The 26,372-nt window shown below is 41.1% G+C and overlaps 1 protein-coding gene across 1 annotated transcript in view; it reads right to left on the bottom strand.

Moving 5' to 3' along the window:
• Positions 1–13,872, bottom strand: part of pcdh11 (protocadherin 11) — a 749,887-nt gene extending 736,015 nt beyond the window's left edge. The window contains exons 1-2 of the mRNA XM_078547233.1: positions 13,690–13,872; positions 10,194–13,340 (exon numbers count right to left, since the gene is read on the bottom strand). Of these exons, the coding sequence (XP_078403359.1) occupies positions 10,194–13,235 (3,042 nt within the window). The 5' untranslated portion in view covers positions 13,236–13,340; positions 13,690–13,872. The remainder of the gene's footprint in view (positions 1–10,193; positions 13,341–13,689) is intronic.
• Between the last annotated feature and the right edge of the window lie 12,500 nt (positions 13,873–26,372).

Here is a 26,372-nt window from a genome sequence, read left to right as displayed (position 1 = left end):
ATAAAAGCACATACAATATGTTTAAATCCCTTCAAGTACTTAATCCCTTATTAAAAAAACACATTTGTATTCATAGCCCCACATGAAAGACAGTCAATCCCTTTATAACCACTTGGAGCTGTCAATCAGACTGCGAACTTACAAGATCCCCACCGTGATAATGATAGGTTATGGGAGTAGTCACGTGCCAATGATAACCCACAGGCTTATGCTAACAAACAGCCATTGAAATTGCAAGCACCAAATTTGTTCAACTCATAGAGTCGTAGTAGGCTGTTTTTATTTTCAAAATTTAAATAATAGGGGATTTAAATAACTTGACAGCTTGACAATTCCACAGACAATGTCATTCACACATTCACATCTGCTCTTAACAACCTTAAGCCACACACACTTGGAAACAGACCTCTCCAGCAGAAATGGAATCTGTTTGAACTCAGCACTAAGTTCAAATGGCTCTGTTGGGTTTGGGATTCATATATATGAGAATCACCCCATGCTCCCCCACTCCCGCAACATCCCCGCACCTCTCTGGTGGAACTAGACTCTGTCGGAAATCGGAAATGAGGGCAGGACTCCCAGGTTCAGGGCTCTGACGCCATTTTGTCTAGGTTGCAGAGCCCTTCTGTCTCCCCCAAAATTCAGGCCACTGTGGGCTATCTGTCCACTTACATGGCTTGTGCTTTCTTGGTTACACCTCTCCTCCTTTCTACCTTGCATTCCTCCCTCCATTCCTCAAATCCAACTCCGAAGGACCAGGAAGATTTTGCCCAATGTCTACGGCACTCAGGTTCTGACCTCCATAATTGAAACCAGAACAGGGCTCTGTTTTCTTCAAAGCTGCAATTTCAACTATTTGCCCTATCAGAAATTTTTGTTTAATAATTAATAAGTAACTATTAGGGTAGCATCGATTCTGATGATCTGGCTTTCATGCTTCTCCAGAGTCCAGTACTGGAGTACACAGAGAAGAGATGGCAGAGAGCCACCTGTTCCTCGAAAAGTACTGGTTGGAATTTACTGCCTTAAGTGAATTGATAGGAAGAATCACATTACTTAGCAAACAGCTGATAGTTATAGCTGCTTACTATGAAAATTGTAAAGGCACATGAGAACTTAAATCCAAACTAATCATTTGATTTTGAAGGACATTCAAGGAATATTGCTGATTTCATGGACTCCATACAAAACTTACAGTTCTAAACACAACCACCTTGTGATGGTTCAAAGGCCAGAATGCAAGCTTCATTGTGAACCTGACATTGAAGTTTAATTGCCTGTTTTACATTGTACTGCACATTAGGAAGCACTGCTGCACATATGGTCAACTCTAAAGAGACAAACGTCATCGCATGTTGCATGCGGTGATATCTTTGAAGAAAAAAAATAGCCTGGCAATGAACTCAGGGGCTATCATGCAGTGTGTCTAAATCCATACTGGCATGAATACTAACCCTGGAGCAGCATATTTTCATGCTGGTTTGAGATTGGCACCTGCAATTTCCAGGCTTTGGGCTGCCAAGTTTGTGCTGCAGCTCATTCTATTGCCAGATTCATATAAAGGGAATTAACAAGCCTAGTTTTACACATTGCCCCCAGCAAAAACTTATCCAGCTTGTCAGTTTTCTCGTCTCAAGCATTAGCCTAAATTGCATGCACGTCCCAAAGTCATATTAGTCTACAAATCATTGCTGGTAACATAAGTAGGCAAACACTCAATGCATTCATTAGTCATCCCACTGCGCCTCTATTTTAATGGGAGTATTAGCCAACTTAACATAACTGATCGTTTGTGTTAAATTGTCAATGGAGAAATGTCCTACAATTGTGTAATGTCTTCATCCACAGCAACTGTAATTTTTAAGATTATATGAAAAACAAATGCACTTGGTAACATGTCTCAGAGTGGCATTGTAAAATTCTGAGATTTCCAATGGAAGTTTGCCTTGTAGCAAGTTACCATTAACTGCCCAGCCTCATTTCATACAAGATACTTCAAATCTAACAACTGCTGCAAGCAGAAGCTGTATGTCGCCTCAACTGCTAAGCTGATAAAGACGATGTGTGACTAAGCCATACGATGTGATGGGGGAAGAATTGTTTCAGCAGCATCTGGAGAAATTCTTCCCTCCAGAAGGATCTAGGTTCAATTTTGGGCCTGAGTAGAGTTTGCACATCTCAGTTGAGTTGGCAATTGCAGCTGCAATTAGCTGCCCAACTTAAAAGGGGAAATTCTACCAGGATTCCTTCTCTTGATCCCTATCCAGTGAACTTACTGTTAAATACATGTATTAAATCAGGGTTAAAATAGGATTTAGTTAATCAGTCATGCAGCCCCTGGTTAATACTCTGCCTACACTGTTTAGGTAATTTGAATGCAATGCCAGGGATGACTAGTCTCCAAGGAACTATGACACTAACATGAGTCAGGAGAGGAAAGGAAATTGGCAAAAACAAGACAAGAGAAACATTATTCTATGGATGCCTAAATTTGTGGAACTACGCGTTGAATATCCATTATTAGATGGGTATAACTCAATCCACAGGGTGAATTTTACAGCACTAATTTTTAATTGAGTGCCTACTTACATTGGAGAACTGTTTCTGCTATGAACAGTTCTTTTCAACCAACCTCTTTATAGCTGCTTTTATATTGTGCTTAGTTGGGTTCTCAATGTAAAGTAGTGCGCTACAGTTAGAACTCGAGAGTAAACTTGTTGAATTCACTAAGGCTGATAACTGGGAGGATCATTTTTTGACAGATCTTGCTGGAAGCCAGTCTTAATGAATCTGACAAGAATACTTGAGGTTGTTGCTGGTGGTGCTAAAGAGAAAAATGTCACACATGCATATGTATCTGTGGAGAGTATCCTATTTTACTGAATCCTGCTTATTACTTCATTCTATTTTGTACAGACGCAGTGCTGCACTGTCAGAGTGCCACTTTTTTCAATGAGACGTTAAACAAGGCCCAATCTAGCATAAAAAAAAATCCCATGTCAATATTCAAAGAAGAGAAAGGATGATATTCATAGTGTGCTGGTCAATCTTTATCCTTCAACTAACATTCTAAACACATGCTCTGGCCATTTATTTTATTACTGTCTGTGGGCTTGCTTAGGCTTCCCATATTACAACAGCGACTACACTTCAAAAGTACTTCACTGTGAGGCATTTTGGATTGTCCCAGGGGTATGAAAAGTGCAATACATATGGGGAAAAAATGATGCATTAATCTCCTTTCATTGCCAACTTTGATCCTACATTGCTCGTTTTTGCTTGTTGTTGCACTGAAAATAATAAAAAAAATTATTTGCAGCAGTCGTTGAAAAAAATTGAACTGTCAGTATTCAGGAACTGGCACAGAGAACTTTGTGCTTTAGGTGGAACTGACTAACTGTCTCCAATTTGGCACTGCAATTTACTGTGCAGTTTTTGATTATTAATGTTACTTGTACATTTCTCTATGGGTGTTGACGACTAGTGTGGTCTTTCTCCCTGATTACCGCAAAATAACAGAGAGACCTCCACCATGAGCGTGCAAACGAATTGAAGAGCTTTCAAAATTAGAGATATAATCAGGCATTACAACTCATCTACAAAGCGGCCAACAATCTGGATCAAATGTCACATTAGTACGCTGTGGTGAAATCCTGTACATAGAATCTTAAGTAATTTTTCAAATTAAATAAAATTAATCAACATTCTAACCCCATTTCATCTTCAGCCCCTGTCAATTATTTAGTAAAGTAGCTGAAAAAGACTTACATTGATATAGCACCTTACTGCTTCTTGAGGACGTTTCAAAGCCCTTCATGAACAATAATTAACTTCTCAAGTGTTGTCATTGTTTTTAATGGAGGGATGTTCAAAAGAAGCCAGGTAATTCAGTCAACTAGGGAACATATTCAGTCCCTCAAAACAAATTGTCACCACTCTTGGAAAAAAGGCCTTTGCAGGATGGAACAACTGAAAATGGGGAGAAAAATTAAGTTTTTGAAAAGCTGGATATTTACAGGTTATTTGTTAAGTATAATTCTAGGGAAGTCTAATGGACAAGAAAAAAGACACAACTGTAACTGCAGTTCTCAGAAACCATTAGTTCACCTTGAAAATGTTCTGCCCAAATTCAGTCAGCTGGAGAATGTAATGCCTGATAGTTTTCTCCAATTGTTCTGACTGGACTTATCTGTAATGACCATTATCACTGCAAAAAGTGAAACACTATTGTGAACACTAACAAACTGACACAATTATTGAAATGTGTTCATCTTAGTGAAGGCTGGCATTTATAAACTTATATCTACTTCAATTTAATTCTGACCTCTATTCTATATTTTAGATCTGGTTTTTCCCATAATATAAAGGAGAAGAAAATGTTCAAGTGATGGTGTAAAACCACTCCTTTTGTATAATCTAATATGCTCAGCTGTATTACTCAAGCAAAAGCCACTTTTATTCTTACACTTAGAGGAAGATTTGTGTCACTCACATACTTTTACATTTAGACAAGGCAGCCAGTCTCTGCAGTTGCACTGGTTTCCCAAAGCGACTCACAGAGAGCAACTCTCTTGGACCAACTCCTATGTTTAAATAACTCATGCTGCTAGTTCCAACTTGGGCTTTCTTATATTTCTTTATTACAGAGTTGAGGAGAGAAATCTGCAAGTACCTTAAGAGTTGAGATGAACTTCCAAACATACATCTGCAACATTACTAAGACTGCCTATTTTCATCTCTATAACATCATCTAACTCCACCCTCAGTTTGTCTGCTGCTGAAGCCCTCCTCCGTGTCTTCCTTACCTCTGGAGTTAGCTATTTATACACCTGGCCAGCCTCCCACATTCTATCCTCTGTAAACCAGAGATCATCTAAAACTCTGTTGCTTGTGTCCCTACTTGCCCCAAGTCCAGTTCACCCATCACTCCTGGGCTCACTGCCCAACATTGTCTCCCAGTTCAGCAATGCCTCAATTTTAAAATACTCACCTTTGTTTTCAAATCTTTCCATGGCCTTCCACCTCCATAATTCAGTAATATTCTCTGGCCCTACAATCCTCCAAGATATCAACACTCCTCCAATTCTGGCTTCTTGAGCATTTCCAATTTCAATCAATTCACTAGTGGCAACTGTGCCTTCAGCTACCAAAGCCCTTAGCTCTGAATTCCCTCCCTAAACATCTTCCCTTTTCATCCTCTTGAAGACAATGCCCAAAACCTGTCTTATTTCCTCTTATATCTCATGTGGCTTGTGTCAAAAACAGTCCTCTGGGTCATTTCTTGGGTCATTTTGCTACACTAAAGGTGTTATATAAGTACCAGTTATTGTTCCACTACATTATAAATGGTCATCCCAGGATGGAATTCAGCCCAGATAAATCACTGGTTTAGTTACAGCTCTGCACTAAGATAGCTGGTTGTACAATTGGCATACATTTCCCCAAGCTAAGGACAGGGATAAAATAGGCAAGGTTCTTAGCCAACATCCCAGCGACCCCCATGCTGAAAAGTGTATTTGTGTTGTCGTTTAAAGCAATTTATATCTGCCATCCTGCCACTACACATAAACAATATCCTCTTATCTAGGATTCCCCCATTTACACAGGCTTCATGCAGAAAGTAATGGAGGCTGTTGAATGGTAGCTCAGCAAGTATAGGAAACAAACAGCGTGAATTAGTCCATCACAGGTGGACAAATAATGGATAAAAATCCAAGTCAGTGCACCTTAAATATTTTTCTCCTTGTATGAAATTTCTGTGACTTCCTGGATTCTTCCTAAGCACACCATTTAAAATCAGCTCTAATCATGGCTCAGTGAGTTTATCCAGTGGCTAAAATCAATCCTGTGCCGAGTTAGCTAATCTCAGTTGGTACTAAAATTAGCTCCATTTCCCTGGGTCATGCAGTACAAAAATCATCCTGGGTCCATGCTCCTCAGTGACATGCAACAACTATTTGTGGGAGTGTATTTGTATGGGTATTGGGCAAAGGCAGAAATAGGCACTGATATAATGCACTACAATTGAATATCTGTCTAGTGTCCCGTGTCAAAGTTCATACAAAAACAGTGGTCATTTGAGAAAAGTTTCAGATGTTAACTGATGCTAATGAAATCCTATTCCCAACAACAAAATCATTATTTTCAGGAGAGAAAACTGCCATGGAGAAGAGTAGGAAATGAGCTGGTTTAAAGAACTAAAACACAACACTCCCATCATAAACCTTAAATTCAAAACACCAAAAATTCCGCTCATGTGTTAGTATAATGCGAAAAAAGTTTAATGAAGAAATGAGTTTTGCACAGAAGACATTAAATGCGTGTAAAATATACAAAATGAAGTATACAGGCCATACCAAAAATACAGAAAATGTATAAATACCAAAATGAATTTTAATTTAAATGAAGGAAATGGTACGTCGACCACTAAAATTGAAATGGAGCTGTTTTACACTACATTGCACTTATTCTTATCAGATTAAATTCTTCAATTTAACTATTGCTTTTAATAGGTACAACTGCAAATTGCTTCATTGAAATCACAATATTAAAATCAACATACACAAGCACGCAAAATGATTGTTGCACATTTCACATAACATTGCAAGTGCGCAGTCAAACTTTATTATTACAAACTCACAGAGACCAACCAAATAGTCTGACTATGCCTCATTTGTGGCTATTGTCTATGCTGACCAAAATTTTTTAAAATTGCAAATTTAAAAAATATATGTATTGTGGTCCTACTGTGAAGGCTGGATCATGCTAACTTGTGTGTTCCACACACAACTGTCGCCCTTGAGCTCCTTGCCAAAGTGGCCACTCCTCATATACAGCGACAAGATATTCAACAGTAAGAGATTATCAGAACCAGGCTTAACTGCCTTCAACTAAAGTGCACACATGTACACTTTATCCTTGGAGTCAGTAAATACCAATCAAACCAAGCCAATTGTTCCTGTTCTCAGCCCAGAAGCAGTAAGATCAATTGCTGCACGCTTTGTGTAACCTCTCCTCCAGAACACATACGCACTGAGATCAGAGACTGCAATTCAGTGGCAGAGGCTGCCGATTAAACCCGGGATCTTCCAAGTATGTATAAATTACCAAGAGCATTGGTGGGAACTGACTGATGTAAGCAGGGATTTTCTTGAAAAACAAGTGAGTTTGTAACAATGAAGTTCCACTACAGTCAATTAATTGGCATGACATGTTGCAATATCAAGAACATTAGCCCATACTGAACAGTTTCTCTCAAAATAAACAAGCACTACCTGGTGTGTTTAGGTTTAATAATAGGATTGGTTCCCTCTTCCGGCCATTTGAATGGCAATTTGAGGTGCACCAAAATGGGAGTCAGACACTCTGTTCTACTGACACTACTTCAACATTGGTACTTAAAAGACAGGTTGTACTTATTGTATAATCTTATTGTATAAAAAAAATAACATTTCTGTAAACAAAAGCAAACATAAAATGACCTGAGCAAATAATGTTTGCCAGCTCTGAAAGAACATTTCTTGTGGAATCTACACACCTTTCTGCTCTATTTGATTTATTGCATGTGTTGTGCTTATTTGATTTAGTGTTACAGATAAAGCATCTGTGGTACTATAGATCTATACAGAGTACCACAGAAAGCAGTAATCCATGGAACCTGCAAATGGCATTCAGGACTTAACCGTGGGATTATTAAGAATCGTAAAACAAATCTGTGCTGCTGCTCTCACCTATCATTTTTCAATCTGTTGTGATGAATCAAAAGAAAAACAGTTTACTTGAAATGCAATGGATGTCTGGTATTAACTGTAAATATAGTAACAATAAGACTTCAAGCTGGCCAACAGCCGCAAATGGATCTCATAGAGTACATCAATAATGACACGACCATAGTTACCAAAGATGAGAAGGGCACAGGTCTATCATTATTAAATCACACCTTTTATCGTTAATTACAGGCTAATTTCTTCCTCACTGTTTTAAGTGGGAGGTATAGTTCAATAAATGTGTTAAAAGTCAAACAAACATATTTTTTGGAAAGGTAAAATTACAACATTTTCATTGACTTGATTAAATATATGTATGGCATTCTTGATATTAAAGTGCACACATCTCAACTGCTTTCTACTACAAACACCAAAACAGGGGATCAATTTAAGGGAAGCCAGAGCAAAATATCTGGGAAGCTCCCCCCTCCCCACAACCCCCAAAAACATTACCAACAAATTATTTTCTCTCTAAGTGTGGGAAGCTTAACCTACATTCCAAACAAAAAAGACATTTTCTGGACAACCATGTGTCGCTTTAGTGGGCATACAGATGCACACAGCTGAGGAGTGGCTGGTTGTCTGCACCAGTTCAATTGCACGTTCCGTGAAATCAGGTTACTGCCTTGTTTACTGTTCAGCCAATCCTCAGGAAAACCACAATCTAATATTTCAAGAAGGTAGATATACTGACTCCTAGTGGTTTAATAAATAGAGGGTTTGAAATCCCAACAACTTTGCAAAACAATTCAGAATGGGGAGGGGAGGCAGCTTAAAATTTGCATGGATTGAACAGAGCCACAGAACCAATCATTGATCCAAATGAAATGTTTATTAACACCAGGAAACAAACATTGATAGATGAATAGGCTCCAAATCAGTGAAATATAATTCCTGGAGCTAAATTCTTTTGCGAATTAGAGCTAAGTTGCTCAGAGAACTAACCCTACCTTACTGTGTTTTTCTCCGTATTTTTTTTGTGATTGATAACACAGATTACTGACCTAAATGCTAGACAAAAACAAAAGCTACTCACAGGGAAAGTACGTGAGACAAACAGTACATGCAATTGTCCTCCAAGCAGTTGAATAATTAATTGAGTCGCAAAGCCGGTAGCTGTTTGGCTCCAGCTACGGTTCCGTTTGCCTACCAGAGTTAAACAGGTCTCAAAGGAACGCAGCACAGTAAAGAATAATGGAGATTCAGCGAGCTACATTAAACAGACATTACAATGTTCAATAGTACACACTGTTCTGCCACCCGTTTCATTTGAAACATTTGCATATCATTTTGAGGACTTTTGTTGCCATTACGGTTTGTAAGTACATCCTCCCCCAACATGTCTGTCAATCAACATGCTTTTGAAAGCACCTGTATCAGCATTGTTCTTTCCCCTCGGTACTTCTTAACACTTTTTGGTGCATGTCCATTTTCTTTTCATTTTTAATCTTTCTTGCCCCTCCACCATTCTGCTATAAAATTTATATTTACCCTCAGACTCCTATTTTTCACAAATGTGTTATTGTGTTAAAAGTATTAAGTGATGGCACAAGAAAAATGAGAATGTATTTTTCAATTGTAACCCGGGGGCTGGCTCTGTAAACTCAATATCAATTTCTTAAGACACAGAAGATACATAGTATGCCTGCTGCCTAAGTAATTCAACGTGCATGTTCAACACTTTAACAATAGACAATCAATTTAAGCAGCAAGGCTCCAGCATGCACGGTGATAGAGAAGTCACATTTAGGTGTATCAAAACTTGAATAATCATGCTGTTGCAATTCTGACATTCCAAGCTTTGAGCTTGAGAATTTCACTTATTCTACTGAACAGAATTGAGAAGCACCTCTTTCCCATCCTCCCTGGAGACTCCCAAATTAAAATTTACAGAACATTCCTTACAAAAGCATGTTTATTTAACAGAAAGGCAATGGTTGAGTCACAGCAGTTTTATTACAAGTTTTTTTTAAAATATATTACTGTCTTTGTTCTTCGGTATAATGGGATACTGTTTTGCTGTGTAATGTGTGGTCTGTTCCTCCCTTCCTTACTGCTGGTGCCAACGTCTCTGAACAGAAACCAAAAGATCGATTTTGTACAGCCTCACATTGCACCTGCACTACGCATCTCAGGATTCCTGTGCTTGCTACTCCACAGTATACTCGCAGTGCCCTTCTCTTCACAACTGCTGCAGCTTTCTGTACACCCAGGAAGTACTACAGTGCCACCTAGAGACCATATTGTTGAAACAACAACTCAGCAATCACCACCAGCTAAATGCCACTTCATTCTAATTTCTCTCTCCAACATTGATGAATCACAAGCTGTTTACATTTCAATGCCTCAGCCATGCATGACCATTCAAGGCTTTTAATCTTCAAGACAAGATCTCTGTGTGAGGGCCAGTTAGAATCTCTGCATTACCTGTCTGGTGTGGATTGGCCCTGCAGTCTTGAAGCCTCCCTGACAACTGCATTCTGATACGCTGTAGGGGTCAGAGCTGCTCGAAGAACACTTGGACAGGGAGTCGCAGCCCACCACAAAAGTGTTATCCAGCGGTAACTCTTGGATGACATGGTGTTTCTTCACTGGCACTGGAGTCTCTGGCTTGATTTGAAAGGAGGGCTGTGGGGAGGCTGACTTGTAGTGTTTTCCTAGATCCGGACTATCGGGTTTAAAAGTGGTAGGCGTTGTGCCCCAGTTGTACTTCCCCATAGTCTGATCCTCCAATTCCACCGGAAGGTCTAAGGTACCATTGATGTGTTCGTGGGCCGGGTCGTCTGGTTTGGACTCCTCAATTGTAACAAAATTTAGAAGAAGGTTCTTTGGAGACCTCTTCTTCTTTCGTTTCTTTTTCTTAATCTGTCTGTTTTCCTGATTAGGAGAAACCCATTCCCCACTCTGTTTCCCCTTCTGCACTGTTTTATGCCTTGGCGTATGACGGCAGCGTACCAAAGCAGTCACAAAAATGACAAGGATGACAGTCATGGTCCCAGCTATGATGGCAATAACAATCTTAATATAATCATTGGTCTGTGGAGTCATCTGACTGTCTCCAACATTCTTATCCAAAGGAGTCTCCATGCTCTTCCGTACCAGCTCTTGGACATAGGTGAAATTATTGATGGTTTCATTCAGAAACAAATGTACAAGTGCCATGGCATGCAAGGATTCAGGTTGTCCCAAATCAATGACTTTCACCACTAGTCTGTACAAACCATGGTCTGCTGTAGTCACCTTTTCTTGCAAAGTTATATTGCCAGTCATTGGATCAATGGCAAACAGTTCTCTGGAATTCCCGCTGACTATACTGTAGCGAAGCTCTGCATTCATCCCTGTATCATTGTCTATTGCAAAAACTTTCCCCACTACAGAGCCAGGGTTAGCGGAAGTAGAGACCAGTTCATACGAAAAATTAGATGGAGGATATACAAACACTGGACTATTATCATTTACATCAACAACATTTATAGTCACCCTGGCCACTGAAGAACGTTGAGGCCTACCTCCATCCACAGCCATGACTTGAAACGTGTAGGAACTTTGCTGCTCCCTGTCAAATGTAATATTGGGCTTGATGACCCCACTGGTGGGGTCAATTATGAAGTAGCCTTTATCGTTCAAGATGGAAAGGCTAACAGCTGCATTACCTCCTGCATCTGCATCTGTAACAGTGATAAGTCCAACTGTTCCATACATGGGCAGGTTTTCAGGCACGTAGAAATTGTACTCACTGTGTGTGAAGGAAGGGCTGTTGTCATTTTGATCCAACACAGTCACAACCACAGTAGCATTGCTCTGAATAGAAGGCCTTCCTCCATCCCTGGCCAGTACTGTAAAGACATAGCGGTCTTGCTTCTCCCGGTCTAATCTCCTCATAGCTGACAGAATGCCAGTTCTCCGATCTACACTGAAGATGGATGGGGCATTGGGACCCAGGAGGTAAGTGATCTCTGCATTTTTCCCACTGTCCGCGTCAGTGGCACTGATTTTTGTTAACTGTGTACCAGGGGTGTTATTTTCAGGGATTGACAGGCCAATTACAGGCTGATTAAAAACAGGAGCGTTATCATTCTCGTCCTTCAGTTTAATCACCACAATGGCTGATTGATTTAACGGTGGTTTGCCTGCATCGGAAGCCACTATCTTAATAGTATATTCTTTCGTGCTCTCATAGTCCAGCAAGGCTGCAGTTTCTAATAGGAACTGGCTTTCAAATACAGGCTTCAATCGATACGGGACATCGTGGTCAGTGAAGCAAGTGACTTTCCCATTTAAATCCGCATCTTCATCTGTGACTGTGATCAACGCGATTTTGGTATTGAGCGGCGCATTTTCTGACAGCAAGACCGTACCATTTACAGGGTTAATAATGTACCTGGTGTCGATGGTTGGCACATTGTCATTGACATCGGTAATGTTAATGGTGACCACAGCTCTGGATGGGGTCGAGCTGCCGTCGCTGGCCAAGATGGTCAACTTGTGAACCGGGAACTCCTCCCGGTCTAGCGGCTGCCTGACGGTGATCAGGCCAGTGGCAGCGTCAACGGCGAAGAGCCGCTTGGCCAGGGCAGACACCTGGTTGCTGAAGGAGAAGCGGACGACGGCATTGGAGCCCAGGTCGGCGTCGGTGGCGTGCAGCTGGATGACAGAGGTGCCCACTGGCGCGTTCTCCGGGATGTGGACGTCGACTTCGCCCTCCTTGAAGACGGGGCGGTTGTCGTTGACATCGGTGACGGTGATCTGGAGGATGGCAGTGCTGGACCTGGGGGGAACTCCCCCATCCTCCACCTTGATCTTCATCACATAGGTGTCCTTCTGCTCCCTGTCCAGGTTCTGCTGGACGATGAGCTGGGGCCACTTGTCGCCCTCGGGGGTCTCAATGATGTCCAGCCCGAAGACGTTCTGCCCCTTGAGCAGCTCGTAGTGCTGGATGCCGTTGATGCCCACGTCGGGGTCCAGGGCGGAGGGGATGGAGTACCGCGAGTTGACGGCGGTGTTCTCGGGGATGGAGATGTTGATGACGGTGGAGGGGAAGAGCGGAGCGTTGTCGTTGACATCCTCGATCAGGAAGCGCATCTTGACCAGCTGGAAGACCTCGTTGGGCAGGACGGCCACCTCCACCTCGTAGAAGCAGCGGCTGTCGCTGTAGATGTGGGCGCAGAGTTTCTCCCGGTCGATGCGGTGGGAGGTGGTGTAGAGCTCGCCGCTGCTGCCCTCCACCCGCAGCAGGGGGGCATCCCCCGTCTTGGAGACCAGCTTGAAGGTGAGGGGCAGCCCGGCCGCCGCCGCCGCTGTCAGGTTCAGGTCCCGCACCAAGTTGGCCACCAGCACGTTGTCGGGCAGCTCCTCCCGCAGGGTGTAATCCCTCTCCTGCCCCAGAGCCGGGGATGGCAGCAGCAGCAGCACCATCACCATCAGCAGCAGCAGCAGCAGGTACAAGGCAGCAGCTCTCACCACATCCATCTCCCCCTCTCTCTCTCTTTCTCTCTTTCCCTCTCTCTCCCTCCTCCACACAGACACAACACTGCAGCTCCTCCAAAATTAAAACCACCAAACCACCGGCAACTTCTGCAAACAGGAAAAGAGAAGAGCAAGAGAGAGAGAAAAAGAACTTAATTAAAAACTTGAACCTGAAATCTGCAATAATTACAAGTGCAATACATTGTGGGGGGGTTGGGGATACACATACACACACACACTCGCAGCAGCATCCAGAAGCGGGGAAAATGACAGGAATATTTCAAACACTTTTAACAGCGATTTGAGCGGTTCGAGCTGCAAATGCAATACAGGTCCGTTTGCAATGTTTGCAAGGCAATGCACTAGGAAATAAGGTTCTGCACACTTTTTTTAAACGAAAAAAAAATTAAAACAAGCAGTTCTTCTTCCCCCCCCCCCCCTCCCCTTTTCTTTTCACCTTCGCTTTCTCTTCGCAAAACGCTGGGATTTGAAAGATAAGTCAAGTCAGTCGGCGGTGCGGATGGCGCTGTGTCTTGCAGAGTGCTGAAACATGCTCTGGGTGAAGTTGGCAGGAGGTCGCTTGCTCCTCAGCTTCCCCCTCTCTCTCTCTCTCTCTCTCTCCTGAGTTGGAGCTGCACGAACTCAGCTCTGGCTTTGCAGCCTGTCTCCGCTCCGCCGCAACTTGATAGCACCGCACCGCCTGAACGACGCCTGCTGCATCCACTCAGCAGCCGCTGCTTGCCCCCATCTCCACCTCCCACCACCTCCCACCGGCCTCTCCACTAACCAATCCATACTGCCTCCAGGCGGGACTCCCACATCCAAAACACCATTGGCTCACTCCGGCTCCCTGACGTTAAAGGGGAAGGAGGAGCCTACCCTCCAGAGCAAGCCCAAGAAAGATTGGTCTTCAGAAAGCTTGGAATAGAAATTGAGGAACATGTTGGAAATATCTAAACCGAGCCGTTTATACATGAATGGCACAGAAATGAAGTGCAAATGTACCTGCTTCAATGTCATTCTTGATCCAGATTTTGCAGCTCACTCAAATCCCCACATCCCCTCTCCACTTCCTTACCTCTTCACACACCCTTTATGCCTGCAATGCTGTAATACTCCTGCCCAGTTAGTACTTAACTGAGATGATCTGCTACACCTTGCTGGCTTTTTCTGTGCATAGATTTTCTCTTTCTTTTACTGCATTAAATGCCCTTCTGTCTCTTACAGTTATGAGGAATGGCTTGTACCCAAAATGTTAATTTATCTGTCCTCTTTACAGATGCTGACTGAACGGTTGTGTGTTTCCAGCACTTTTTTCCAGAACTGAAGTTCTTGTAATATTTTGAACCTGGATTTTATAATGCTTGGAACAATGTTTCCTCAGCATCTCCCATGTTTCTGTAATGCCAGCAAAGAAAGAAGAACACACTACTAAAAAAAAACGACTTAGCATTTATACAGTTTTTCATTTTCTCATGATGTTCTGAAGCATTTCACAGCCAATTAAGTATTTTTGAAGTGCACTCACTGTTGTAATACACACAGCAGCCAATTTACACACAGTAAAGTAACAAGGAATGAAATAGATCATTTGTTTCAGTGATTTTTATTGAGGGTAAAGTATTGACCAGAACAATGGCAGAAGCCCCCTGCTCCTTGAATATTGCTATGCAGTCTTTTATGCCCACTTGAGAGATCAGATAGGACCTCAGTTTAATGTCTGGTTTGAAAGGTGGCATCTCTGACAGTGCAGCCCTCCCCCTGTACTGTACTGGAGCATCAGCGCTGATTAAGTGTTCAAATCTTTTAGTGGGCCTTAAAAACACATTCTTCTGATTCAGGAGAGAATGCTGATACTTTCCTAGGACTTTTAAGTGGACAGTCAGCTTTCATATTAGTCCATTGAATGATTACATAGGACAAGGCTTAGAGCTTAGAACCATGTAATAAATATGTAGCCCTGTTTATTTAAAAAGCTATTACATTTTCTTTTTCGATCAGTTTTTGGTCAAATGCAATCCTACCACTATAAAACCATAGGATAAAGTCACTATTCAGCAGAAACAGAAGATAAATAATAAGTAATGCCATGCATTTTGCATCAACTAAATAACACACCTCCTATGCCATATAATTGTTGATTTGTATTAGAAATTCAGAATAAGATGCTTTTCAGTTGAAGGGTGATTACATTAGATCAGATTTCTCAAATGTTTTTTGTTGAAGGACCTCTTTTCAAATAGATTCGTAATCACAGACCTTCCAATCTAAATCATGATGTTATATAATAAACATAATAGGAAGGTGCAGCATGTAAAGAGTGTGTTAATAATATGATATTGTTTAAAATCTGTTAATTCTAATACCACTAACATCAACAGTAAATTCTGCACTAATATGATCTAAAATATATGTTTTTGCTCCCCCACCAAATCGTCTAGAATGTTGCAATACCCAATCTCACTCCAAAACTGGAGCATTGCAGAGAAACACACACTGTCAACGATCAACTTTTTGGCACCCACCACCTGGCGATATTTACACCACTCTCGGTGCTCGTCCATGCACTCTCTTCTCCTCGATGAGACAGCCAGCCCAGTCTGTCCTGCACATATGGCGGCTGCACTCCACTCCTGGCTTACATCAAGCCCCTCCTCCAACTCTGCTCACTGCTTACTTGATCATGTCTCAACCATGGCACAAGCAGAAAGTAATTACAAACTGTACTGTTCCCAAGATGCAAAAGTGACAGAGCCTCCTTCTGCACTAAACCATTATAAATCATCATATAATTAGTCCTATTTGAAAATAACTGTAGTGTGGCATGTTATTGTTATGGTCGAATGTCCCTCAGTCACTGTTGTAAAATATGTTCAGCAAAAGCCCAACAACATTATCAATCATTTTGTGAACTTCCTGCAGTGTCTTTACAGACCCTCAAAGGTCCACAGATCCATGTTTGTGAGCCTTTGGATTAGATTTTGAAGACTTTTAGTCTGTATTACCTCCATTAGAAAGTAAAACAAATATAATAATTATAATACACTGCCTTATTTATTGTAGCTTGAGGGATGCATTATTGCCCTGTGAAATTTTATTTTAGTATGGAAACACCTTTATCAGAATGTTATACAAAAGAAACAACGCACATATTATAATCTGCAATTGGCACCATGCTCAAAAGTCTAAACTACTGTCCATTTTAGAAGGAAACCATGTAAGAACACGGGAAAGCAAAGGGTGAAAAGGGCCATTTTTTCCATTGTACAAACACCCCAACAGATTGTGCAAAACACACGATGCAGTGGTCACTTGAAATTAATCACTCTTAAATTAAAATCTGTAAGAAGAGAAAACGCTAAAATATCCCAGAAAGGAATCAATACAATTCAATCTCAACCAGCCACATTTCAGAGGTAAAGTTGGTAGCTTAATTGGCCAAATCAAAGGCATGGAACCTATCTTGGTCGAAACACGTATAGCATTCAAAGAAAATTATTCTTGAATTCTGAGTAGTGATCACTCATCAGACTCCTATCCAACTCTCCCAGTTCTCCATGAATTAAAAACAATTAAGCTGATTACATTTTCAACAGTAATAACCTGTCTGGTTTAACCTAATCCATTACCAGTGCTACAAAAGTGAAACAATCTACCTTTGCAACATAAGGTCCTCACTTTTTATAGAAATATTTTCCAAAGCAGGCTACTTAATATGTCTTCAATTTTTACAGTGCTGCTTATTGTAGGAAAGAGGATGGGTGAGCAATTGGATTCATTAGCGCCTGTTTTGTGGCCACTACCTGTGCTCCAAACAGTTCCATAATGACATCCATGGTATATATACTTATGGGGTGAGTTGTGCTGAACACCATATTGGTGAGGTCGTTAGTGGGAGTACAGTGGAAGTCCAATGGAAGTTTGCAGAGCAGGAAGATCAGGACATTAATCAGCCTATAACACTGATTTGGCACCTGCATTGCAGTGGAAAGGACTCCCCACATCCTGTCCACAAGCACTATTTAACGGGATCATCAACTACTTATCGCATAGTTGCTGATTGATTTCATCTGGCTTTTCTTATGATTGTATGAGTGTTAATTGCTTTATATAGTTGTTTCAAGTTGCAAACCTCTACAACAATTGGTGTGGTAGGCGCTCAAGAATTAATTTACTGACTTCAAAGTTTCTATACAAACTAGATGCTCCCAAATTGACTTTCCCCTTGGAATGCAGCATGACTTGGAAAATTACAAAAGCCACACAGAGAAGAAGTTGTTGGAAAAGAGAGGGGGAGGAGTAGGGCTCTCAGCAGGAGGTCATATATGCCCAAGGTTCATGGAGTAATTCTCTTACCTTAATTGTCTGCAATGGATGAAAAGGGCACAACCCAGCAAGGAGGTTCTCACTGAAATCTGTCACCTTTTGAAGTTACACCTGCAACTTCAGAGCAAGGCAAGGACTGGTTTACCAGTGTTTGCCAAGGTGACTGTAGTGATTAACTTTTATGCATCTGGTTTCTTCCAGACTAATGCTGGAGATACTTGCAACATGTCACTGTTTGACACACACTGTTGCATAAGATAAGTCATTGAAGCTCTGTATTCCAAGAGAGCAGAATGTATCTTATTCTCTCTTGTCAGAGACAACCAGGCAGAGTGAGCATATGGCTTCAACATAATTGCACAAGGCATAGGGTGTCATTGGCTGTGCACACATTGCTTTGCAAGCACCAAAGTCAACTCTGCCCTTTCCCAGAATCAAAAGGGATTTCACTCTTTCAATATGCAGCTGATGTGTGACTAAAGGCAGCATATCTTGCAGACCAGTGCCCAGTATCCGAGCAGCAGTCATGATGCCTTCATTCTGAAGCAGTCGCCATGCAGCTGCATTTGAGCCACCCTGACAAATCAAAGGGTGGCTATTGGCGACAAAGTCTTTCCACTGACGACAAAGCTGATTACTCTGGTGCCAACCCACGTGGGCAGCATGTATACAGTGAAAACTATCTTGCTACATAAAATGGGATAGCACAGAGCATTGGGTGCTAAAACAATGTCTCCACTTTCTTGACCATTCTGGAAAACTCTGCATTACTCAGCAGAACAGATGTCAAGATTTATGATGGTTTCCTGCGTAAGGGGACAGCCCTTGCCACCAGATATACAGCAGCCAGCTGAGGACCAGGACCATACAGAGGAGAGGTGGAGGCAACCTAAATAGGCCCTTTCTGCCAATGCTATCCATGTGGAACTCATGCAAGTGCGATATAAGTAACTACAATCTCAATTCCCCATTCAGAGAGGAGAGCAGGTTCTCCATGAAACAACAGCTACACCTTCCCTTCTCTCTGTCGCTGACCATCATCACTTGGTCACAATGAAAAAGTAAAATCCATCACAAAATACATTTTCCAAACCAAATTTATTAATGAAATCATGTCACATTGCATTTAAAGGCAGCTAATCACGCCTTTAGTGTCTGTATTCCCCGTGCCATTTCCTGTCCTACTGCTTCTATGCAGTGCCACCCTACTGACTAAGTTGGAGGAGACTGCAGGTAGCTTTGGAAGACAACTTTAAGTGGCTCTGAGCTAGAAGGCCCAACTACCAACTGCACCTTCTTGGCAAGGGTAGCAGCTGCCTGGCTTTGCTGGCTCTGAGGAGTGGCATGGTGGAAAGTTAAATGTTGCCTTCCTCAGAGAGGAGAGCAGGTTCTCCATGAAACAACTGCCACTCCCCTTGCCCACAGCAATCCTAGTAATCTGCTGGAGGATAAATTGCTGGGCTACTGTGACACTCTGTAAACCATCATGGCAGAGGTCCAAGCTGGCATGGGAGTAAGTTGACCTTGAATGACATCACTCTGAGCGCTCAGACGTTGGGAGGCTGCTGCTTGTGAGGCAATAGAAGCTGCAGTGTCAGCTATTAGATACTGCATCATGCTTGGGTCTGGAGTTGATCACCACTTCCATGCTGGAAAGGAAGGGTTCCAAGCTCTGCAGAGAGCTCAGTGCAATGTTGGTGCGGACTCCTCCACACTCCTCAACATTGACCACAGCTTTCTGACCAACCGAAGAAGAAAAGTCAGTCAACCGTGGCTAACAAAGGAAGTGAAGGATTGTATAAGATTAAAAGCAAAGGTCTATAAAGTTTCCAGGAATAGTAGTAAACCTGAGGATTGGGAGCATTTTAGAATATAGCAAAGGAGGACCAAGAAACTGATAGAGAAAGGGGGAATAGGACATGACTGTAAACTAGCAAAATCATACAAATGGACTGTAAAAGCTTCTACAGGTACGTAAAAAGGAAACATTTGGCTAAGACAAATGTGGGTCCATAACAGGCAGAGTCAGGACAATTTATGACGGGGGAAAGAGAAATGGTAGAGAAGCTAAATGATTACTTTGCATCTGTTTTCACTGAGGGAGATACAAGAAATCTCCCAGAATTAGAGATCCAAGGGACTAGGGAGAATGAGAAATTGAAGGGAATCAGTATTAGTACGAAGGTTGTATTGGAGAATTAATGGGACTGAAGATTGATAAGTCCCTGGGACCTGATATTCTACATCCCAGAGTGTAGAAGATGTAGCTATGGAGATAGTGGATGCATTTGTGATAATCTTCCAAAATTCTATAGATTCTGGAATGGTTGCTGCAGATTGGAAGGTAGCAAATATCACCCCACTATTTAAGAAGGGAGGGAATTAAGGATTGGTTAACAGACAGAAAACAGAAGGCATAAGCGGGCCATTCTTGCAGTGGCAGGCTATGACTAGTGGGGTAGTGCAAGGGTCACTACTTGGGCCCCAGCTTTTCACAATAAATATCAAAGATTTGGATGTGGAGACCAAATGTAATATTTCCGTGTTTACAGTGACACAAAGCTAGTTGGGAAAGTGTGTTATGAGGAAGATGCACATCAAGAGGTTTTGGACATAGTGAGTGGACAAGAACATGGCAGATGGAATATAACATGGAAAAATGGGAGGTTATCCACTTTGATAGGAGGAATGGATGTGCAAAGTATTTCTTAAATGGTAAGAGATTTAAAAATGTAGATGTAGAAAGGGACCTGGATGTCCTCGTCAATAAGTCACTGAAAGTTAACATGTAGGTACAGGAAATAATTGGGAAGGTTAATGTAATGTTAGCCTTTACCACACGAGGATTTGAGTACAGGAGTAGCAAAATCTTGCTTTAATTGTACAGAACCTTGGTTAGGCTGCACTTTGAGTACTGTGTGCAGTTTTGGTCCCCTTACCTTAGGAAGGATATTATTGCCATAGAGAGAGTGCATCGAAGGATCACCAGACTTGTTCCCAGAATGGTGAGACTGTCCTTTGAAGAGTGAATGGGGAAACAGGGCCTGTATTCTCTAGAGTTTTGAAGAATCAGAGGTGATCTCATTGAAACCTACAAAATACTTAGAGCGATAGACAGGGTAGATGCAGGTAAGATGTTTCCCCTGGTTGGGAAGCCTAGAACCAGGGGACATAATTTCAGAATAAGGGGGGAGCCACTTAGGACCGAGAGGAGGAGATTTTTTTTTACTCAGAGTTTTGTGAATCTTTTGGAATTCTCTAGCCCAGAGGCTGTGGGAGGTCAGTCTTTGAGGATGTCTAAAGCAGAGACTGACACATTTCTAAATACCAATAACATAAAAGGATATGGGGATAGTGTGGGAAAAAGGCATTGAAGTGAATGATCAGCCATGATCTTATTGAATGGTGGAGCAGGCTCGATGGGCTGAATGGTTTACTCCTCCTCCTATGTTCCTATGAATGGAGTGGTGAGTGAGGCTAGTGGTTCATTTATGAGGATATGGTACTTGACGATGCACTCACTGATCTTGATCAATTGTCTGAGGTCATTGTACTTCTTGTGGCACTGCATCCAGGTCCTCAGGACTTGACTTTTAGCATTGACCGTCATGGCTATCTGCTCCCACTGCCTTTTGTGTGTGTATTTTAGGGGCCTCCTGGCCCTCTTCAGCTCCTTTGGAACCTTTGGATCTTGCTTTCTCTCAAGTTGTTCCATTCTTCACTATTCCTAAGGTCAGATTCACTTCCTGCAAGGCTGCCAGCACAGGCTCCAGCCACAAACCTCCCCTTTAAGGTGTGCAGAGCAGTTTTAAATGGTGTCAAGAAGTTATGACTTTAGGCTCGCTGTTGATCTGTGTAGCCAATGATCAGTGCTGTTATTGCAAGGTTGCATGCAGCAATCATTCAAATTAACAGGCAGCACAAAGTTGTCATGCTCCTGTATTACACTGAATAGGCATGAGTTAATCACACATCATAATTACCATGCTCATTTTCAGGGGCCATCCCATTTAGCCTTCACTGAGCCTTAATATGCTGTTACAGGAGTTTCAAGATTGGTCTTGAAAAGTAACTGCAAACCACAGTGATCAGAAATGTCTTCAATTGTTAGCTCTATTTATGATAGTTAAAGTGTGACTGGCCAATTTGAAAATATGTTTGTATCTAAACCATAAACTGGATTTCTCAAAAATAGCTACATATATTTCACTTGGACTTGAATGCAACAGAATTTCATTTGCCTATTACAAAGCAAACAAACACAATATGTTGTGCGTGTACATTGATGTTCAACACCAATCTTTTGTTACAAAGACCAAAATCTGGCTGATTCTGGATATTGATCAAGAGGTGTCAAGCTGAGAAAACACAGTAGTGGTCCAGTACACAGCAGTTAGCTAAATTTGGAAATCATTTTGAAAAGCCCAGAAAGACAAATGCACACCACAAGTGCCAGCTGTCATTGACTACAATATGCTCAATTACTGGCTGTTTAGCCACCTCATCAGTACTGTGTGAGAAGTCATAAAGAGAACACCACTTCGCAAAACCTGACCGAGTTAAAGATTGAATAAGTACATATAAACAATGTGAAGTACAATGAAAGAGTTTAAGGATTACCACTGGCTACTACTTTATACCCTTATATCCTAACAGTAAATAATTCAGATGTAAACTAAATTGGTGATACCAAGATCAGCTGAGTCTAGTCTAGCTAAAGGTGAACATTATAGAGAAGGCTTGGAACCACAGCATCTATTACAAAAAGAGAATCTGGGTCACATCTTAGCTTTTAATCCAACATGGTACTCAGTACAGGAGCAATGCAGATTATGTGATTTTAGGATCGAAAAGGCTTTTAAACTATATGAGTCCCTTGTCTGTAACTTGGTTAGATTGACTCAAAGGATCATTGTTCATTTGTTTTGGAGTCTTTACTTCATACATGAGAACATTTCGTAGCTAACTATGACAAACAAAATGGAAGTACCAACAATTTTCACAATGGATAATGCGATTGTAACTTATATGTGGTGTCCAGCAAATAGTATTCAGCTCATCTAGATTGTTTAGTCAGATCAAGTGGTGCTTGTACCTGATAAATAAAATGATAGGTTTATGTCTGACTTACATTTGTTATAAATCGAATATTTGAATCAGAGCAGAATATCTTGGTCCCAGAGGACACCAGCTGAGAGAGTGGGCAATGTCAAGTTGAATCACAGAGGCTCATTAGTCAGCTCCTGTCTAAAATCAATGACCAGGAAATAAGATCTTGCTATAGGAATATCAAGACAGTCAGGTTTCTTGAATGTACTGAAAAACAAGGCATTTGTTGTAAAAATTATTTTATCATATTTGCAGTTTTTTCAAAAATATACTTATGTTGTCAATTTCATTGTCAGCAGCTCTCAACCTGTTTAGAAGAAATACATATTTGAGATTGTAAATTCATGAAGTCATACTGTACTGTGTTAATTGCTATTCTTCAAAGTATTGTTCACAATAGCACAGAAGAATACAGGAAAAACTTTTATATTCACTTTATCCTATCAGGCCAGCTTCTCTTCCTGCATCATAAAACGATTGTGTATGCAAATCCCAGGTCTCATCTTAAAGACGGCTTTACACCTTGTACATTCATGGATTTAAATAGAGACTCCACCTCCTCTCAACACCAAAAAAAAATAAAGAGCCTATTTCATGAATGGCTGAACTGCACAAACAGGTTTGAGCACTGGCCTGTGATGAGGTACCTGATCTTGGTTTGGGAGGTGGTCGAGATGCAACAAATGATTCATGTCTGTGGATCAGGGAGCAGAAAATCAGTCAAAGCGATTGTTCCTGATTGGTACCTGGTGGTCTGTCCTCGCAGTTTGGATGTGAGCATTAGGTGCTTACAGGATTAGTGATGCGCTCTGATCCGAAATACTCACCCACACTCATAGGAATGTTTGAGACTTCAATAATGATTACTTGACCTAGCTAATAGGGCTAGAAATTGATTGGAAAGAAAAAAACTGTTTAAACAAAACAAAATAAGAAAAACTTGAAAAGATTGGTTATAAATGTACTCAATACCCTACAATTCAAGATTCTTAGATGTCAATCTCAGGAAAATCTCAAATGCAGATGTCTTTGCATTGATTCAGTTTGTGGATGACTTCTACTAAGCACCTGGTATGCAAGGGTTTCAGGACAAATATTCCCAGATCTACTTTTATTTCATCTCCAGTCCTTTGATCACTCAATTGCTCAGCAACAATGTCAGTAAACCAGTCAGTAAGCAATTTCCTCAGTTAATTTTTAAACAGGTTATTGACAGCCATACCCAAAAGCTGAGACATTTCATTGCATGATACAGTAACAGAATGAACACGTGTCCTTGCTTTCTAGCTTGCACAGTGAAATCGCCATGATGTGTGCTCCAAAACGGCACACTGTTTACCTGGTAACTCATTCTGGTTCCTGGATTCTTGGCATATGATAATGACATTTATTTCAATGTGTTGTACAAAATTTTCTGTTCATATGAAAGATTACCCAGTTGGTTGATCAGTGCTAGGTGACGTATGGGTGTCTTGCCCTGATTCATGACCTGTAGAAAAAGAAAGTCTCCCTTCAAAGTGTAAGCTAACAAACTTTTCACTTGTCATCCAGTCCTGCAATCTCAATCTCCTAGAAGCTACTTGTTAGATGGCACAAAGTGTATGGTGGTTTCACTGATAAGTTAGATGAACATGTTTTCCTGTCTAACTGGAATTCTGAAATACATCAGAACTCTTGTCTTGAGTGATTCAACATTGTTAAGTGTTTTCCACGCAATGTTGTTTCCTTTATGTTTTTTATACTGCATTTGTTTGTAGTTGCAAAGCACTTGGCTTATTAACTGCCCTGTCCTTTCAACAAAGCCTGGTTTTGCAATAGCAGTTCCATTGACTACTTTTGCATTCACCACAACACTTCAGGGTATATTTTGACTAATTAAAAACTCGGTTGAGAATGATTAGCAAACTAGAAGGCAAGATCAATTATATTTTTCTGGTTCGGGCATGCATGAAAAGGGTTACTGAATCTGGGGAGGACTGCCGTTATTGCAGATAGTTCATTCTGAATGTTTAAATTTACTTATCCTCTTTTGGTGTTTTTCAATATACTATTCCACTGCCTTCATCATGCCATGCTCAACAGCATGCTTGTCAAATTGCACATCTGGTGTTTCATATTCGGTTCTCCATCAGCTGGTAGATAAAGCTACAGAAACTACAGTTCCCTGAATCTCTTACAATGCAACTTCAACTATTTTTTTGTGTGTGTCACTTGAATATTTAAGATGTCAGAATCAGACTTCCTCAGAAGTGACACTGGTCTCATGTTGGATGCATTGCCAGACTTTGACAATCACTATAGCATCCTCCTACCCAGTGACTGTAGTTGTATACCAGATTGGAATTTTAGCCATTTAGTCCCTGGAGCCCGTCTGCCATTCAATGAGATTATGGTTGATGTTGTGACCTAACTCCATATCCCTTAATATTCTTGGTTAACAAGGATCTATCAATCTCAGGCTTAAAATTAACAATTGATCCAGCATCAATTGCCATATGGGGGGGAGAGTTTCAAACTTCTACCACAATTTGCATGTGGAAATGTTTCCTAATTTCACTCCTGAAAGATCTGGCTCTAATGTTTAGACTATGATCCTGAGTCGTAGACTCCCAGATGAGTAGAAATATCTACTTGATCAGTTTTCCTCAATATCTTGAAAACTTCATTCAAATCTTCCCTTCACCTTATAAATTCCCGAGAATAGAACCTTAGGTGGCCTAATCTCTCCTTGTATGTTAATCCTTAGAGTCCAGGTATCATATTGGTAAATCGAAATTGCACTCCCTCCAAGGCCAATATATTCTTCCAAAGGTGCCCAGGATTGCTCACAGTACTCCAGGTGTAGTCTAGCCAGAGTTTTGTATGGCTGCAGCATAACTTACATCTCCTTGTTTTTCATCCTCCAGATCTAAAGGCCAGCATTCCATTAGTTAATCTTTTGATTATTTTCTTTATCTGGATATGGAACATAGGAATTAGGAGCAGGAGTAGACCATTCAGCTCGTCAAGCCTGCTCCACCATTTGATAAGATCATGGCTGATCTGATTGCGGTCTCAACTCCACTTTCCTGTCTGCCCCTTTACTCCCTTGTCTATTAAAAATCTAACTCAGCCTTGAATAAATTCAATGGCCCAGTCTCCACTGCTTTCTGGGGAAGATAATTCCACAGACTAACAGCCTGTTGAGAGAAAAAAATTCTCCTCATCTTTGTCTTAGAAGGGAGACCTCTTATTCTTAAGCTTTAACCCCTAGTTCTAGTCTCCCTCACAAGAGGAAACACTCTCCCGGTACCCACCCTATCAAGCCCCCTCAGGATCTTATATATTTCAATAAGATCAACTCTAAATTCTTCTAAACTACATTGGGTATAAGCCCAACCTGTTAAATCATTCTTCATAAGATAAACCCTTCATCCCAGGATGTGAATGCAGACTGGTTCCTGAAGGAAATTATGTGATTTTATAAACTATCAAGAAACCAGTGACCTCAGGAGAATTTTCTTTGTGGTTACTGAAATGCTCCCTTGTTTTTTCATTCCTCGTGGTATGTTTGAGCATGATTCTAAATAATTCTTAAACAAAATAATATTCGGCTTTTTGTTCTATTCATGTTTGTACTGATCTTAGACAGATACGCAACAGTTTTTACAAGGTTGCATTTTAGATGAAAGGTGATCCCTAAATCACATCAATTCTGGAAACAAA

Source organism: Cetorhinus maximus, chromosome 8 (genome assembly GCF_964194155.1).
Source record: "Cetorhinus maximus chromosome 8, sCetMax3.hap1.1, whole genome shotgun sequence".
In the NCBI taxonomy this organism is placed as follows: domain Eukaryota; kingdom Metazoa; phylum Chordata; class Chondrichthyes; order Lamniformes; family Cetorhinidae; genus Cetorhinus; species Cetorhinus maximus.
This window is presented reverse-complemented; position numbering and strand designations above follow the sequence as displayed.